Source organism: Cyprinodon variegatus, unplaced genomic scaffold (assembly GCF_000732505.1).
Source record: "Cyprinodon variegatus isolate N-32 unplaced genomic scaffold, C_variegatus-1.0 Scaffold1061, whole genome shotgun sequence".
Classification (NCBI taxonomy): domain Eukaryota; kingdom Metazoa; phylum Chordata; class Actinopteri; order Cyprinodontiformes; family Cyprinodontidae; genus Cyprinodon; species Cyprinodon variegatus.
The window spans coordinates 208360-227495 of record NW_015151514.1 but is presented as its reverse complement, the minus strand read 5'-3'; the positions used below and the strand labels follow the sequence as shown (position 1 = coordinate 227495).

Sequence of the window (19136 nt, the reverse complement as noted above, 5' to 3'; positions counted from 1 at the left end):
ACTTCTGTCAACTTCCAGGTAAACAGATACTTTTGGACTTTTTCTTCTGGTTAATCAACTTTAAATGTTTTGCTTTTAAGATGAGTGTGTTTCTGCCATTATTTTGCCAAATGATTCTATCCTACAAAATCTTCAGATGATTCTACTGGTTTCTGCTGTTTAAAGTTTCTGATTACTTCCTATCACATTTTGATATGTTCTTCAGCTAATTTGTGCTTCTTTTACGTTATACAGTTTCTTTAGCTAATTTTTCTTTTTTCATTCAGCATAAAAAAGCATTCCCACTTTGCTGTTTCTCAGAAACAGCTTTTTCTAGTTGTATCTAGATACAATACAGTACTTATCTGCATGGTATAGATTAGATACCAAAAGACCAGTGTTGTTTGAACATTCTTCTATTTTTTCTTGGTTATTTATTTTGTACATTTATTTAACTATTATGTGTGATTCTGTTAAGAAAGAAAGGACATAGAAAATGTTTTTCTTTTTAAAGTTACATTTTAAATTATTTTTCATTTGTTATCCTATTGGTATTTAAAATGGTATTGAGTATTGAATATTTTCATGGCTATTGATATTGAGTTTAACTTTTTAGTATTGCGACAACCCTAATTTGGTCTGCTGAGATGTTAGGCTCTTTTCCCAACCATTGACCTCTGAAAAGTCCTATGAAAGTCCTATGAAAGTCCAGAATGGAGGACAGGTCAGCCCAAATGGTCCTCGTTGCAATACTACCTGTTTATTATATAATTGGACCTGTTCTGCTTAGTGGATTATCTATCCCACACAGTGCTAGATGTTCATTAAACAGCTGGAATTATAAAAGTGTAGAATATGACCAGCAGCCCAGGTGGAAGGTTATTCTTATGTTCCCGCAGGAGGTATGTTTTTTTTTTTAATAAAGAGTGCCTGTGTGTGAGAGATAGCCCATGTACTCAGAAAGGGTGTTCCTGAGAACTGAAAGTATTCATGACAGACACTGTCGCATTTCACCATAATTCAGTTGGATTCAATTCAGTTCATCTCTGTTCAATACAGTCCGGTCCAATCCAATCTAATACAATTCATTTTGATTACATTTGTTTCAGTTCAGTAAGCCATATGTCCAAAATATCTCTAAAGACTTCGACTTCAACTTTATTTATCCCTTGGTATTACTCCTTCAGAGAAATTCTGTTTCCAGTAGCTCATATAGACTACCGGTACAAAGAGTTTAAGCAAGATGCCATTAAAGACAAACATACAAGAGACCATATAAAAAGAGTGTATAAAGTACGAAAGAGCTTAAAAATAATTTGTATTGACCTGGAATATGTTACCTTTAGATATACAAATATCTGCACAATAAGACAGCTAAGAAAAGACTACACAGTAATTTGTTTGGATTAATGCACTGCAGAGATGTACTGACCTTATAAATAAGTAAAAAAAATTACACTGGCTACACAGTAGTTGGAATGTCTTATTGCACAGTGAAAGAGAAGAATATTACACGAGTGACAATAGATGATGTTTTGCAAAAGATGTCCAAGGAGGGGGGTGCTGACCCTTGTCCCCCTTTCTATCACGTCCTCCTTCCCCCAAGTGAGGAGTTTTACATCTCGAGCAGGTTAAATTCATGTTGGTTACCATAACCCTAACCCTACGCTGCAAGTGTGACCTGAATGCCCCCCCTGCATTTAAGTAATGTACAGCCTCATCTGTTCTGTTATTGTTTTTGAGTTTGATAATACATGATTGATTTAGGTATTCCAAAACAAACCACTAGACTTTGTTTGTTTCTGCCATGACTATGACCTGGATGACTGAGAATCTTCACCAGCATATTGATTTATGTAGTTTAGGTTCAGATAAAATTATTATTTTAACAGTTTAGATTTGATCTTTTAAATTAATCCTCTACCTGCCTGCAACATGTTTAACATGAATGACCATCTCCCAAGCTGACTCAGAGTGCTAGCATTGGTGGTAGCATTGTTTTTGAACTCTTTATTAGATCTCAGGCAGTAAAGAATGATCTGTTTCTCCTTACAGGTGATGGTGTGGGTGATATTTGTGAGAAGGATTTTGATAACGACACCATCATTGATCCCATTGATGCCTGTCCAGAAAATGCTGAAGTTACCCTGACTGACTTCAGAGAGTACCAGACAATCGTTCTAGACCCTGAGGGAGATGCACAGATAGACCCCAACTGGGTGGTGCTAAACCAGGTCAGAGCGCCTTAAGCTGCTTTTTATTTTGTGAGCAAATGAACCGAATCTAAATTTCATTGTAAAATCTGTGTTTCTGTTTGCAGGGAAGAGAAATTGTCCAGACTATGAACAGTGATCCTGGTTTGGCTGTTGGTGAGAACAGCTGTTGGGCATTTTGGGGAATTCCTATCATTGTAGACCATTGCAAATTGACAAAACACAATCCTGAAACTTATCTACCAGAATTAACTCTTTTTGTATAAATGTGAGATGTCTGTTGCGAATGGTTGTATTTTCTTTTCACTTAATTTTCTAACTGTAAAAAACAAATACACTAAATATTTTCAGGAGTTATTTGCACTTTATTGAAGAGTATTCTGTAATGCACAACTGATTTCTAAGTATCAACACTGCCCTGCAGGCTACACCGCATTCAGTGGCGTGGATTTTGAAGGAACGTTTCATGTAAATACGGTGACGGATGACGACTATGCTGGCTTCATCTTCGGCTACCAGGACAGCTCCAGTTTTTACGTGGTGATGTGGAAGCAGGTGGAGCAGATCTATTGGCAGGCGAACCCGTTCAGAGCCGTGGCACAACAAGGCATTCAGCTGAAGGTAGTCTTTTATTTTCACTCAGAACACAAACTGTTTAAAATGTGCTTCCAAGTTTCTTGGACAGAGAGCTGCGGAAGAAAACTTACTGAGCTGCTTTAGAATGTCTATGGGGATGCACATGCCATAGTAAATATGCATGAGTTGGATTTCCAGTACAATTTTTATTGCAAAATTCTGGTGGCAGAGAAGAAAAAAATAACAAAAATACTTTTTGCGTTGTTTACAGCTTTGTCTCAACACTTCTGTGCTAATCAGAGGTTAGGTGGTCCAAAAAAGTTTAAAAAAACAATCCACTGGACTTTTCTTTTCCAAGTTTGAAGATGTTTTGCTTGCCATCCAGGAAGCTTTTTCAATTCAAAATGTCTGAAATAGCGTCGAGTTCCAAGCTTTATAGAGTAGCCCAACAAAGCCTTGTTTTGGCTTAGCAAACATGCAAACTGAACGATAAGAACAGGTCCGCCCCTTAGTATAGGGGAGTCGTTGAGGTCTACGTTAACCTGCAATACCCTATACTGCTCTGTAAAGGGGACTCGTTAGGGGTATTGTTGGCCTGGCTGACCAGGTGAGATGTCTTGGTCCCCTGCTTGGCGATGAGGATTATGATAGCAGGAAGGAATCAACTCTATTGCTGCATTATAGGTTTTTGAGAGCTAAAACCTGAGTCCACCCCCTCAGTTTAAGGTTGTTTTTTCTCTCCTAACATAACTGGCTTTTTTGGAATGAATGACCTGGATGTCCGAGAATCCTCACCAGCAGAGGTTATGTGGCAGCAAGGCACATACTAACAGATATTTACACAATATGTCATTTATATAATTATGTCCTCAAATCTTAATTTTTAATTCTAATTTTATATGGAAATTTTTCTGCAAAGTATCTCTTTAAATGTCGGCGGGCTGCCATTAATGTGAAGGTATGAAAACAGCGATCGCAACTCTATTCAAGCTCCTTCACATCAATCCTGCTGACAAGTTTAAAAGGCTTTTATAGTGCCACGCAAAAACGATAACTCCCCTGTCACATTCTGCCCTAGTGTAATCACAGATGTTAATGTACTTTATTAGGATTTTATGTGATAGATCAATACAAAAGTTAATTCTAATTGTGAAGAGGAAAAAAAATCCATGGTTTTTCCATGGAAAGTATTTTTATTTTGTTTTTATGTAGTCCCCTGAATCAATACTTTGTAAAGGCACTTCAATGTCTCTTCCATCTTTGCACATATAATATATGCCCCCAATTCTCCTATAAATAACTTTAGATTAGTCACACACTGAATAAACAACTTTCCTGAAAATTAATTTTCAAGCCTTGCCACAGATCCTCAGTTGAATGTAGGTCTGGGCTTTGGCTGGACAATTACAACAAAGAATGTGTCTTGATCTAAACCAGACATGCCCAAAGTCTGTCCTCGAGGGCCACTGTCCTACACGATTTAGAGGTTACCCTGATTCATCACATTTAATTGCAGTTCAGAAAAAGCCTGTTAATCAGCTATCATGTTAAATTAGCTGTACTGAAGCATAGAAACCTTTAAAACCTGCATGGCAGCTGCCCTTAACGAAACAGACTAAACCATTTTATTTATTTTCCTGCTGCCCTTTTAAATGAGACACACCCCAGTCTTAAGTCTTCACCAGTCTCCAAAGGGTTGTTTCCTAGAATTTTCTTGTGCTTATACTGTAGCGCTAAACTTCAATAGACTCACTTCCTGTTTTTGCATAAAGTTTTAGTATAGTTTAGTATAGTATTAAGCCATCATCATACTTAACAGCACTGATGATGAATTCAGGGTGATGTCCAGCTCTAGTTATCAATAAAAGGAAATCAGTGAGCACAACTCCCCAAAAAGCAGGTTGAAATAGATCATTGTGAAGTTCTTGACTACCAGCACTCTGAGGTCCTTTGCAAATTTAAAATGGGCAAGAACCCAGCTGAAGAGCTGAAAATGGCTATGTGCCATCATGAGCTCCTCACAGAACCAAGACAGACAATGTGTCTCGTCCATATAAATATATGAACCCGGGAGTGCCGGTTATCCAGCCGATTATTTTCCATATGATTGCTTTGTCAGTAAATGTGGAAAACAATACTTCTAATGCCTTTCCTTCAAAAATGTTTTTCTTTCATGTCAGTGGGGGACTCCCATTGGCACAGCCTGAGAGCTCACTGTAACAAGGACAAACTTTCAGAAGAATGACTTAGAACAGGATAAAATACTTCGTTTCTAACAAGTACCAAATAACAATATTGTTCATAAATCAATTTGTATTTGGATACATTTTGTTTATGGGCAGGCAGTGAAGTCAAGCACAGGTCCCGGTGAGAATCTGAGGAACGCCCTGTGGCACACAGGAGACACCAGTGACCAGGTTAAACTCCTTTGGAAAGATCCTCGCAATGTTGGGTGGAAGGACAAGACTTCATACCGCTGGTTCCTTCAGCACCGCCCTGCTGATGGCTACATCAGGTACGGACTAGGATTATTTCAGCCTTTACAAAATAAGGAATCTAAATGCAGAGGTGTGAAATAATTAAGTAGAAATACTTTGTTACCTTACTTAAAAAGAAATTTAAACAACCTCATACCTGTAGTCCTTGCATTTTTTTGCAATTATCTCTGCTTTCTACTTCTTACATTTAAAAAATTGTTTTGTTACTTTGTTCATTTAAGCTAATTTCTGTTATGGCAGGTTGATATAAAAAAATAAAATAAAAAGAAAACATCAAAATAATTAATTTAGTCCAGACTTGTTGTTCGCCACATACCCAAATAAATAGTTTTTCAAAAATATGCAAAGTTAAATTTGACATTGCTGCCATTAGTTATAAAACTAAGAAAATTTAGTATAAGGAAGTTATCAGCCAGTTGTAGAACATTTTTCCTTTAATAGGGTAGTACACTAACCAGTATAAGGTTTAAAGTTTTGGTACTTAACATTTTTACTGCATTACTTTTACTTTTATACTTTAAGTAGTTTTAAAAATGGTACTTTAACAGTTTTATTTGTGTAAAAATCTTAAATTGAAAGTTCTAAAAAAAAGTGTTTTTAAACAGACCGATTTATACTTCTACTTTAGTAATAAACATTAATACTTTTGACACCTGTATCTAAATGTACATTGAGACAGACGAAGTAGTGCCTCATTGTAAATGTATCTGTGGGTTGGGAGAAGAAAAAGGCAAACTGAAGCTGCACTGCAAAGACAGGCAGGAAACCACAAAAACTGCTGACAAAAAAGAGCTGCTGCAGGGGTCCAAGCAGCCTGATCAAAGAAGGGCAAAACATTAGCATAAATCTCGAGTATTAAAAACAAGCCGAAAAAAAGACAGATTAATGAAAACTCAAAATAGAGCAGAGAAAAAAGGCAGGTAACAGAAAGTTAATTTAAAAGAAAAATAAAGGTGCAGCAAAAAATTAAGCAAAATAGGATAAAAAAAAGAAAATAATGAATAAAACTTTAAAGGCTCTGTAAACTATAAAAATTGTCAGCTCATCTAAATGCACACCTTTGAGGTATGGGTATACATTTGAGTATCTCACAGTACTCTCATCTATATACTCATTTTATCTGTGACCTTACTGCCATCTGCTGTCAATGCAGAGTTCGTTTCTTTGAGGGTTCTCAGATGGTGGCAGACACTGGGGTCATCATAGACGCCACGATGAGAGGAGGCCGACTGGGGGTCTTCTGCTTCTCCCAGGAGAACATCATCTGGGCCAACCTGCGTTATCGCTGCAACGGTGAGTAGAGGCTTTAAAACTATCTAAGGGACTCTAGGGTTTTTCTACAGAACATTGTCACCATCTATCTCTCGTTCGGCATATTCCTGCAAACTTTAAGGAGACATTTCACACATTTAATAACAACAAAAATAAAAAATATTCTTAGCTTTAGAAATTGAAGCTGAAAAGTAATAAATCAGTCACAAATCAGACTTAAACTGGAATCAACTGTTAAGCAAATTTAGTGGTTGGTATTATCCAGATAGCTGGGAATTTGGACTGATAACATTAGATTGAACTAAATTTACATGTTTACTTCACAAGGAAGATGTATTTCAGTAAGGTTGGAGCTAATGTTGTCCATCATAAATAGTGACAACTTGAGGAATTTTTTATAACCGAACTGACTTTGTGCTACGACTCCTTTCAGACACTCTTCCTGGGGACTTTGAAACCTACAGAGCGCAACAAGTGGAGCTGGTGGCCTGAGGTTGGAAAGCAAATCCTTTACAACCAAGAAGGGAGGAAGAAGAAACATCAATAATAAACCAATCCAGACATGACCATCTATGCAATCAGCAGATGCGTTTGGATTGTTGAATATGGAAAATATGTCTATTCTAAATGATGTTCCTGAAAACTTTTGTGAATAAATAAAAAACAATTTAACTAAATTAGAAATGTGAATGAAGTTTCTCCATCATAAAACAGAAATGTGCTATATATATATATATATATATATATATATATATATATATATATATATTAGAATGAAAAACTTAATTATAATTACTTCATTTCCATGATGTCACACACTTTATTTCTTTTATATGTTTTCTTTATTAAAAAAATTTATAAAAAAAGACAACAGACTGGTTTACTGCCTCACCCCTGCTCTGGCTTTTCCTTCTTTGGGCAGTAAATTTTGACAAAGTATGTTTACTATAAGAAAGAGCTTTACTAAGAGTAGTATACTGCAGGCTGATAGTAGTTTGAGCAAATAGAAAAAACCTATTGGCAGAGGAGATCCTAACAAATGTACATGAATTCCTGCCGTTTGGACCGAATTCAGATTTAACTACAAATAACTTAGTTAAAAATGATAAAGACAGTTAACCTTTGTTTCAGATTCAGTTCACATCAAATACATGTGAGCTGCAGGCACTGCACATTTGTATTTCCTCTGTTTCCTCAGAGCACAGCAGCTGGCCAGTGAGTGAGAAAAAAAAACTTTAAAGATGAAAAAAGTTTTTAACAAATCATTGCATGTAATGAAGAAAACCTGCCCTGCACCTGAATGAACAGATTGATGGATAGATAGAAGGGGAGGATTTTGGAAAACTGAACAAACTTTAGTAATGTTTTATTTATGATCTCTCTGGCATAAGTCACCTTTTTTATTATATTTGATAAATGAGAGGATCACCTGGTGTTTAATGTGCATTTCATGAAAACTTTTTTTCTACTGTTTTTTTTTTTTTTTTTAGATTTTTTTACTAACAAAACAACACAATCAACATACATATGTCATGTACAACATTTTTGATTCATACATTTAAAAAAACGTTACAGTGCATAACAGCATCAAGTAAAAAAAAAATGCAATGGGTTGCTCTCTGGATGCTTGTGCAACAGGAAACAGTGGAAACATGTCTTTTATAGTATTTGACAGTGGCTGTATGTGCATGACAAGATGATCACAGCATGCACAGAAAAACATGCAGCCCCAGTGGTTTCAGTTTTGGGTTTTAGCAGCAGCATGCAGCCCTTTAAGGTGAAGTAAAACAGGTAAACTGACATTTATCAAGAAATATCTAAACTAACAACTGTCTCTATTTTTTATTTTTATTTTTTTTTCCATTTGGGTGCAAAAAGGTTCATAGAGGTGAATTAGCATTTCTTCAGATCAAGCTAATAGCATGATGTAACAAAAAGGCTTTTTTTTGCCTCAGTAAATTCATTGTGCACAGAAAAGACGGTCAGGTAATATCACAATAAGGAATGATGACTGAGGTGCATACCGAAGGTGATACATGTTATTACAGGGAGAATAGAGTGTGGTAGTGTTATACATTAAAGCTTGATATTCATAAGGTCATGGAAAATGGGATAAGATATGGGGAAAACAGTCTATCTGTAACCCAAATGAAGGTGGTGCCATCCTCTCCTCACATGATCCAGACAGGAAGGAGTCCCATTTAAACAAAGATCCAGCATCTGATGTCTCCACATGCACTGTGGCTCAATATCACACAGCCTTCGCTACCAACCTGCAGGTGATGCCACAGTGGATAAAAGCTTCAATTCACAAACAACTGGTGAATCAACTTCAAATGGGAAATCTAAGCAAATATGCTTCTTTGTTTCTCTCAGGAAAACATCAGGGAGTTACGTTTAAGTCCCACAGTGGGCTTCAGGGAGACGTTGCTCGATGGTTTCATCTACAGTGAACACAGTCACTTCCGGCCTGCTGGGGCTCAGGCAGCTGGTGTGGTTTAGTGATACGTAGCTCTCAGCCAGCTCACTCATCTCATGCGTGTTACTAGTGACGCAGCTGATTTCTGTCTTGTTGCGGTTTGCAGGTCGACGAGGGTCAAACACCCAATCTGAAGAAAGACAAAAAGTTGAAGTAAAATTTGATGCATCAGAATCATCAGGAAAGGATCTAACATTTGAAAGCAAACCCCAGAAACACCAGTCTGAAGGCTCTTAAAACCATTTAATTTAAGGTCATTCAAGGATCTGCAGACACTTCAGTTCAAAGATTTTATTCTAAATTCTCTTTGATGCCAACAATGTAGTATTTCACAAATTTGCAGAAACATTGAGCTAAATTTTAGCATTAAAAAACAGGGCAAAAATAATCAGGTGAACTTTTAAGAGATGCAAACAGTAATGCAAAGAACCCTGTTCAATATAAAGTTTTTTGTCGGTTCAGCTTCTCTGTTTCCATTAGAGGCAAAGCAGCATAAAATTGTTTTTGCAACAGCCTCTGCCTCCCTGTATCCCCTTTATGTGTGATGGAGGCTTTTTGAATGGAGATGCATCAATCACTGTTCTGTCAGACGAGAGGCTAAGATTAACACTGACAGTTGTGAGGGTGAAGAAAAGGCAGGAATGGGGGTTCCTCTGACCCAGAGAGATCCCGCTCAAATGGTGCATTAGACAATCTGATCACGTGTTTGAAAAACTGAAGTGACTAAGCATGTTTTTTTATTAAAGTTCAGGTCTGGATCTGTGTGATTGATGATGTACCAGTATCCGACTGATGTTAAACAGGTCTTTCCTGGCAGCAGGTGATTTTATCGCCAGTAAAAGTTAATGTTGCAAATGAAACTAATTAGTCTTCATCCCATTCTACAGAGAACAGTGATTTCAAATATGAGTTTTAATGTAGATCTACTTGTAATAATACATACCTCTTAAATCAAGTGTTGAGATAAGAAACTATGATTCGTTAATGTTCAAAATGACAAAAAATGTTTTAAATCAGGTTGGGTCTGGATCCAGACCCACCTGTTATCCCTATTTGATCCATCCAGCTGAATGAAACAGGTTCTTCTTTGCTCTTAAAGGTATAGTGGAGGATGTACTTTTTCCGGGTGGATCATTAAAATAAGTGGTCCTCCCAATTGCCAATCATTCTGATAATGTGTTTATGTAAGGGCGTCCTACGTGCTCATCCCTCAGTAGCTATAATTTTCTGCACATGCAGACTTTCAGGCATATATGTGTGGTGAGCAACTTTTAAACAGAACGTGCACAAAGAGAAATGGGCTTGTGCATGCTCTCACACAGGTTTAATAGGCATTCCCTTTTTGGAGCGGGTACAGGGTTGTGCTTGTGCTTTTTTTAAACCGGAGAGGGTGGATTTTTTCTTCAAAAATTAGGGTGAATCTCCCCTTCACTCTGGAACAGAAGGTCTTTACCTGTCTTTCTCTTTGAGAAATCCCTGTTGAGGTTTGAGCCTCTTTCTAGTGAGGTAACAAGTGAGAAATTAGATCCCTGATTGGATAACATGTCAAAATCACAAAATTACTTACATCACTTCCAGTGAGGCTAAACCTCTTAGGGGGTCTATGGAGGAGGGGCGGGTCATGAAGCTGACTGCTCGATGCTGATTGGCAAACATACTTAACGCAGCAGCCGCCACTGAGTCAGTGAAACTCAGTGGACATACTATTCCTCTGGGTTACATTTCATTACTCAGAATTTACGAGCAGCAGACAAAGTCTGGGTGATCTTGGTTTATTTGAAGGGGCAAATTCTCAGAAGAGTCAAAAAAGGAGGGGATTTACCATCAATACTGGGCAGTTGCCTAGGGCCCCAAGGTCCTGGGGGCCCCTTAAAACTCTGTTTACATTAGGGCTGGGTAAAAAAAAATCAATGTCTAGGAAATTAGATCAATTAGTTTTATAGTGACGGACGCTCATGATGTTCACATTCAAATGACCAGGAAAGATGCACTCAAGATTACTTTAAGCCAGACAGCTGCAAATATAGCCAATAGGTTGACTGAATACATTAACAATACAGTAGGGGCTGAGCAGCAAACACCCTTTAGTTGTTGTTACACACAATGCTGCAAATATGGTTTGTGCAGGGAAGATAATGCAGCTCATGCATGTCTGCTGTCTCCCCGCTGTGTCACGTATGCTCGCACGAGTGAGGCTTCACTTTTTCACTTTTCACAAACAAGTTTGCACTTATGAGACAGTTTTGTTCACATCTCAAGTTTAAACTGTCTGATTTACAAGTTTGCACTTTGTGTTTAATATGACAGGAAAAAATAAAATAATAAAAAGTATTTTAAAACACAGTTGAACCACTTTCATTATTGTAAAAACCGATTGAATGGAAATTATTCAATTTAGAACTGTATTAATCAAAATCAAATCAATTCAGGACTTGGGCGAAAATACCCAACCCTAGTTTACATGTATAGTTAATACAACTATTCCTTATTTGTGCACATTAATTATATTTTTTATTAAAATCCTTTTGCCAAAAAGTCATCAGAACGCTTATAATATTAAGTATAATGTTTTCATTCCCTTTGGGAAAGCATGAAAAGTCAGCTGAGTACAAATCATATAGAGTAAAAAAAACAAGAGGAGGGACAAGAAGAGAGGGACAAAACGAAGAACAAATAATGTATGTCTATTCTATTAGAATTTCTGTATCTGTATAATGGGTCTGTTTTATGTGTTGTCTTCTCGATGTAGAGGGCCCCATGCCTGTTTTTGCCTAGGGCCAAAATTTCCTAAATCCGCCCCTGAGTCCAACTTAAAGCTACACCAAGAGATTGTGACAATTTTATAGATCCAACAAAACCAAAATCAATAGATGGTAAATAATGAATTAAGAGTTATGAAAGCAAAGCTAGAAGGCATTTTCACTTAACACTGAGTAGTATGTGGACAGATCATTTGTGCATCATCTGTGTGTTTTCTGTCGATGTTTCTTCTTCTCAGAATCTATCTAGACAGGATAGCAGTCCACACTGAGCCAGGCTCTACTGAGGGTTCTGTCTTTTAAATGCAATTGTTCCTCTCCTCTGTTGCCAGGCGTGCTCTCAGGAGGAGGTATTACTGTGAAGTGATAACTTTTATTATCAATGGACTTTGATTGTACTGTAGTGTGATTGTGATCCATTGCACTGTACTGATTTGAATCCTGAGAAATTGAATTGATCTGTAAAAATTAGCTAGTCTGGACTCTAAATAGAAAGAAATAGACATATGGGTAAAGTGCCTTGGCATGACATTGGTTGTAAACTGGATGCATATGACTGTATTGTTATTCATCAAATTAGAACCACAGGTACAAGAAATCAGGCTGCCCCCATCTGAGCTGACCTCAGACTCTAAAAATATTTTAATTCATTAAATCTTAACTTGATTTCTAAAAACAAATATTTCAACATTTCAGCAAAAATGAAATGAGATCGCCTCACTTCCCCAGAAACATACTGTCGATAATCTGCAGGTTTAATTGTTCTTTTGATTTAGTTCTTCACTTCTTGCTTTATTCTATCATTTCTTGTTGTCTTATTATTTCTAGTAGTAGATTTTGTATTTAATTCTTTAATTTAAATGGCAGATTCCATTTACCTGTGTTAGCTGTACAACTCCTGGTGAGCAGCCCCCTTCTTGGACATACTATGCAAAACATTACTCATTGTCACTCATGTGCAATATTCTTTTTTCTGACTATAAAATAACACATGCCAACTACTGTGTAGCCTGCATAATTTTTTTATGCATTTATATGGTCAGTACATTTCTGCAGTGCAAGTGCAATAACCCAAATCAACTACTATGTAGTCTTCCCTTAGCTCTCTATTGCGCAGATATTTTTATTTCTAAAGGAAACATATTCTAGGACATTACAACTTTTTTTATGCTTATTTCATGGTATATACACACTTTTTTTAATTGTCTGTCGTATTTTTATCTGTAATGGCATTTTACTTTAACTTTGTACTCCATATAAGCCACAGGAACCAGAATTTCCCTGTAGGAGTAAACCCAAGGGATAAATAAAGTTGAGTCTAAGCCTCAGTTTTTTAACTGTGTATTACTGTGTATTGTATTTTTCCTTTTCCATGCCAAGTTTTATTAAATTTGCACCTCTCATCAAATAACACCAATATCATCACTATGTGGCTTCCTAGCATCTGTTTGCATTTTGATCCTGAACAGCAATATTCTTATTACATCTACCTAAACCCACAAAAATACTTTTTGCAGTAAATCTTTGAAAAGTAAATATAAATCCACCAATTCTTGTACTGACAGTAATAACTGTTATAATAGATGAGAAATTCCTTCTTGTTCAATCCTGCAACCTGAATACTGTAAAGATTGGTTTTAAAATGTTTTAACCAGAGCAAAATAACAGCAGCTGACATCCAAATAAATGCAATATTTTATAGATAATTGTAAATATTCCTTCTGTTTTTGTTCCTGTTATAACAGCTACATGGTAGAAAACAACTTCTCTGCTTTTGATGAGGCAGATCTGAAGGGTGAAGCATCTTGCTTTGCTTTTGCTGTCTTTTTTTCAGCTTTTCTCTAGTGTGAAGAAAAACAGCAGCAGAACACCCCCCTTCCACATTTACACCTTTACAATATGCCCAGAGGCCCAACAGCATCTCCTCAGAGTGTTTGTGTAAATGTATGTGAGCAAGGCAGCAGGACAAGCTCTTAAAGCTGAGCCAGGGACAGCATAGCTGAGTCTCTGTGGCAAAGCTAAGTGCTGCAGACTGTGACCCACGTCAGCTCGGTTTTTTACCTGGATCAGTGGTTTCACCACCATCACCTTCAGCAACAATTGACCGGCCTCCACCTGCGGGCAGAAAACAAGAGAAATGGCACATTGGAGTCTGAGTCGGATGAGCTGCTGGTAAAAACACATCATCTGAACACAAGTGAACAAGTTTGGCCATGTGACACAGACACAATCAGTCAAGTTCCTGTACAACATCAATGTAAACCAAAAGTGTTGATTTTATACTCTACGATAGGAAGTTTTTTTCAAAGTAGAAATCATCAACAAAAAAACTAAAACAGTTTTAGATGAAAATTGGTATTGTTTTTTTAATATTTTAAATCTTTGTGCAGCAACATCAATTCGTGATTTTAAGCAAAAAGGTGTTCCTTAAGTAACTCTAAAAAAAATTATTGACAAGTTTCAAAGTAATAAGAGACTATGGGTGGGAGCTGGGTGGGGGTTTGGAAGGGTTCTTTGACATGCTCTCAAAATTGACAGTATCTCACTGAAAGTACTCCTTAAATGTTTTCACGTGTTGTCAAACTACATTCTCAAATAAAAAAATAAAATAAAAAGAAAAGTGTGCCATGCTTCGCAGAGGAAGTCTCTGTTGCCCACCTTTGAGCTACGGTCCAGATGTCCAGAACATCAACAGTTGCTCTGGACTTTCACTAGGCCATGTTAACACATGACCATCTATAATCTAAACTATTCAACTGTAGCCCTGGCTGTATGTTTAGGGTCATCCTCCTGCTAAAAAGTAGGAATATACTGATATGATAATATAAAATATTATCATATCAGTTTTTTTTTCCAGAAGTTCAATGGATTTAGCTTAATCTTCCCATCAGTTGTGGCCAGATTGAGACATTATTTATCCTTTGAGCTGCTCTACTGTTTTCTCCCTGTCTAGTCTGCTGTGTTCCTTAGTTTTAATGATGCCATCTGTTCTGAGTGTTCTTTAGAAACCCCTGAGGCCTGAAGAGAATAGCTGGATTTATACTGAGATTAAATTACACTCAGATTAACTATTTTACTAATAAGATTCATTTTGAAGCCAGTATAATGCACTGGATGTTATTTAGGAATATTAGATTAAGTAAGAACATTTGCAAAACCATATACATTGTTTTCCTTCAACATTATAGGTATGTGCCATATTGTGTTAGATATAATAGTAAAAAAGGGGATCGAGTTCAAGCAATGTGATTACCAGGCAGAATCCCAAAGAAGGTTTTTTCTTCTTTATTCTGTTCTTATAACATGATAAATGAATTTAAAACCTGAGAAAATAAATGGTTTCCACAGTAGAATTTATCAGGGGATAATTCTGAACCTTTTTGGCATAAGAGCCTTTGTTTGCTCAGTGTGATTTTGGATTTATGTTATATGTTTGTAGCTATTTTTTTGTGTTTGTTCACATTTCCCTCCCCTGGTTGCTGCACATTGTTGGGAATTTCCGGCATAAACAGGGGCCAGCATTGGCACCATGAGTGCTCTGTACTGTTAAATGTGATAACTTTCTATCACAATCAGCATTACTGTCTTGAACAAAATAGCTGCATTAGCGGCTCTGCTGGACTGGATCACATGGTCCAGCCTTTACTCCCTAAAGCATTGTTGTTTACTGTGATTCGCTAGTTCAATTTGAAAAACTCACATGAAAAGAAAAAGAGAATTAGACGAGTTTTATTGCTACAATTACTTTAGTCTTTGGCGCTCAGACCTCGGCAGGACACATTAGCGCTGAATTTTGCTTTGATATGGATAAGCAGGAGATCTAGTGGACTGTGTGAGCTGATACTAGTGCTTTCCTCAGGGACCTGGGAAGATGGAAGTCCAGCTTGGATAAACACAGGTTGCATGAACCTGTCCATGATGAGCAAGCATGAAGTGACAGTGGAGTGGAATAACTCCCCTATGGGAAGAAACCTCTGGCAGAACCAGGCTCAACATGGCTGTCTTCTGCCAAACCAGTTGAGATGTGACGGGGAATGCAGTAAAAGTCTGGGAGGAATTAACTCTGATAAGGAAGAAGTAGAAGAAGCACCATGGAAAAGTCAGTTGAAGCTTTATCTACGATGGCGGTGAAGGGGATAAAGGTGGGTTGAATCTGGTTCATCTGAATCAAGTCAGGCATAGCACAACCACTGCCTGTGCTTTGGCTGGGTAGCAGACTGAGTTGTGGATTTTAAGATGAAATCTGGATGCTGATTGGGCTTCATGGAGGTGTGGTTCAAAGCTGATTGGCTTGTTGGAGGGTAAGTAATTCAGTATTCATTTGAACATCCGGCAGGCGTCATTAAGTGTCTCTGACCACTTTTGACTCATACGGAACACAGCATTCTAGGAGTGCCTAAGCAAGCTGGAATATTACACTTTTTTCATGTTTAACATCAACTTAATCATCAACTGTACATCAACTTAAGAACTAAATGTTAATCACAGCAGCCTAGAATCTACCTTCCCTAGAAAGTGCCCTGCTGAAAGATTATCAGTGTCATTCACTTCACCTATTAGCAGTCGTTATACTCTCCCTGATCAATGTACATATTCTTTCTGAACATTCAGTACTAACCTGTTCCTGTCTGTCATGACCTGCTGACAAATGAAACACCACTGAGTCAAATATTCAACAACAATTTAATCGTCTTGGCATCCAGTCAAGTCTTCCCTTTAAAACAGTGTGCAGGGACTAAAAATAGACTATATGTTTCATTCTCTCATTCATTATGTAGTTCTCACAGGAAGTTCTTCTACAATCCAATCTGACTTTAACACTTGCTGCTGATTTTATACTTTGACAGGATGGGGGTCACTCACAAGGTCACCAGCTGTTAGTCTGCATCAGAATCACTTAGATTACACAGAGAGAGGAAAGCTTACGATAATAATGAGTCACCTGCATATTTAATAAAAACATCCTCCATTAGGCTGCCAGGGAGTCACCAAACAGCTCTACTCATTAAAAGAGGATTAAAAGTGTTAACAGGAGCTTTTTCTTCTTCTGACTCTGGAGAAGAAAAAAAAAGATGTTCTCTGAAAGGCTTTAGTGCAGACAGCTAAGCATATCTATTAATTAGAAGATCATTGAAAATGTTCATTTATTTCAGTGGCTCTGTTTAAACACTGAAAGTCACATATTGATTTATTTGAAGGGACTGCTATTTCAGGTAAAGTTGATGATGAGGAGGCTTAAAACAAAAAACAAAAATGCAGATGTGCTATTAAAGTTACTGGCTAATTTCCTAAATGCAACTGACATAAGTACTAATTCTTGCATAATTAGTGGGTACCTGTAGTACATTGTCATATTATTACTTTTAAGTAGGACCCTACAGTACTTTTTACAAGTATTTATGTGATATTCAAGTTTTGGCCTAACAATAAAAGGATCCCCTGTAATGAATTGATATCAGCTTCCATTTTTACAATAGATTACAGAGATGTGTCAGTACTTTAAAACACTTGAGATCTTTTAAATTTATATGGGATTGATAAGTTAATATATTTGAAGGATTTAAGTTTACTTAGTTATTCCAAGCTTCTGAGGGACTGCATGTACTCAACACAGACGCACAGTGGGTGTGTCAGAGGTCACCTACCAACAAAGTCATTCACAACATCCTTTACCAGGTGTCCCACTATGGCATACGCCACTGCCACCACCACCAGCGCGGAAATGACCAGGTACAGGACCGCTTTGGGCAACTGAGTGGAGTCCCTGGCAGGCGTCCTGTAGTCCGTGAACAGCAGGTCGTTCTCTGAGTAAGAATACTGAAAGATATGCTCCATACCGGAGGTTTGGTTGGAGTCTGGAGGCGGGTTACTCGCGCTCATTGCTCCGTCCGGTTGCAGAGATGTCACCACCGTTGTAGTCGCTGTCTCCGATTTATCCAAGCTGACCAAGCCTGTGGTTTTATTCATCAGAGGTAATATCTTAGACAGAAAATAGCTCCAGTCCTTTATGGCACTCGTGTTGCATAAAAACATACTTTCTTCCATGGGATCGCTGAGAGAAGAGCTGACTTTACGGAGGGGAAAATCCACAGAGCAGGACTCCAACACTCACACAGATGAACCTTGGAAGGAGGGTTTTTATGTGCTTGTCTACTAATCCAACAGGTCTCTTCTGAAGGCGGACACAGAGTCATGAGTGCTCCTGCAAACAGATCATACTTCCACCGACAGTGCGTCATGCAACGACAGGCGCGCCAGCTTTTACGCACAGACACTCAAAAACAAATACCGCTCCAAGAAAAACAATAACAAATGTATCCTGAAAAAGCGAGGCTCCCCACAAAAATAAAGCAAACATAATTTATTAGAAACCCCGAAAAGCATGATATCAAGAGAAACATGAGAGGAATCCCTGTGGAGCGGAGCGCGTTTCCACTGCTCATTGCACGCTGACGCAGAGACACTGACAGCTGAAATAAAAAGCGTGCTTTTGCAGAAAACACGGTGACGAGTCTGTAAGAGTCACGACTCTTTCTCTTCTGTTCTAAGAAATGAAAGCTTTACCGTGTGGTGAGAGCAGAAGCTCCAGCTGTGGTTCGAGGTGAGTTTATAAAACTCTCTGTCCCTTTTATTTAGAAGCAGATCCATTGAGATAAATGGACATGCATGATGCTTTGTGGCCTGTGGTTCAGCTTCAACAAAGTTGAAAGTATGAAAAGAAGGAGATTATTTTTGTTTATTCTATTCGGGAAAAGATGCAAAAAATACAGACAAAATCGACTCATAATTAGTTTGTTCTCTGCTTTTTGGACCCATGAACTGGTTTCTTTGTATTTACCTGGAAAGTCAAAGGCTGAAGTTTATTGCAGTTAAAACTTAGGGTGCAACAGCTTTTAAACTAGAAGGCTAAAGCTGCCCAGTAGTCTTTTGGGAAGGCACTACATTTAGGAGAAAAGAAAAAAGAGCACAATGATACATTTTTATTTCTTAATGTGAAAAAAAAAAATGGAAATCAAAAAGACACTTTCTAGCTGAAGTCTGGTATGGTCAGTCAAAGCAATGTTTATGTTTGTACTCTATAACAGACCAGTTTCAGACTTGGTGGTGTTGGCATTATGCTGTGGTACTGTTTAAAAATCTATTAGTAGCACATGACACACCTTAGATGGATTAAAGAAGAAACTTTTCAAGTTCCATGTTTGAGACTTGGACACATAAAAGTGATCCAAAGGGGAATGATCCCAAATTCACCTTAAGACTTTTTTTTATACGGATAAAACAGACAGGCATTGAGCTTTTGAAATATCGCTAACTTCATCCCTACTTGAAGCCTGTACAACCAATTATTAACCCACTGCAT

At 37.6% G+C, this 19136-nt stretch overlaps 2 protein-coding genes across 3 annotated transcripts; one reads left to right on the top strand and one right to left on the bottom strand.

Annotated features, from left to right (window-relative positions):
- The first annotated feature begins 692 nt into the window (after window positions 1–692).
- Window positions 693–7255, top strand: LOC107101161 (cartilage oligomeric matrix protein-like). The gene is made up of 7 exons (XM_015399952.1): window positions 693–703; window positions 1997–2213; window positions 2300–2348; window positions 2617–2813; window positions 5111–5283; window positions 6420–6559; window positions 6972–7255. The coding sequence occupies exons 1-7, from the start codon at window positions 693–695 to the stop codon at window positions 7028–7030; spliced, it is 846 nt and encodes a 281-aa protein (XP_015255438.1). The 3' UTR covers window positions 7031–7255.
- An 841-nt stretch (window positions 7256–8096) lies between these two features.
- On the bottom strand, window positions 8097–18083 carry LOC107101162. 2 transcript variants are annotated; one of them, XM_015399954.1, is made up of 4 exons: window positions 17812–18083; window positions 17422–17727; window positions 13838–13891; window positions 8097–9147 (listed from the first exon to the last, which is right to left on the bottom strand). In XM_015399954.1, exons 1-4 carry the CDS (start codon window positions 17819–17821, stop codon window positions 8936–8938), a joined length of 582 nt encoding a protein of 193 aa, XP_015255440.1. In that variant the 5' UTR covers window positions 17822–18083; the 3' UTR covers window positions 8097–8935. The 2 variants fall into 2 exon arrangements, with proteins under 2 accessions (XP_015255440.1, XP_015255439.1); XM_015399953.1 differs by having other exon boundaries at window positions 17422–18083.
- Window positions 18084–19136: the final 1053 nt, after the last annotated feature.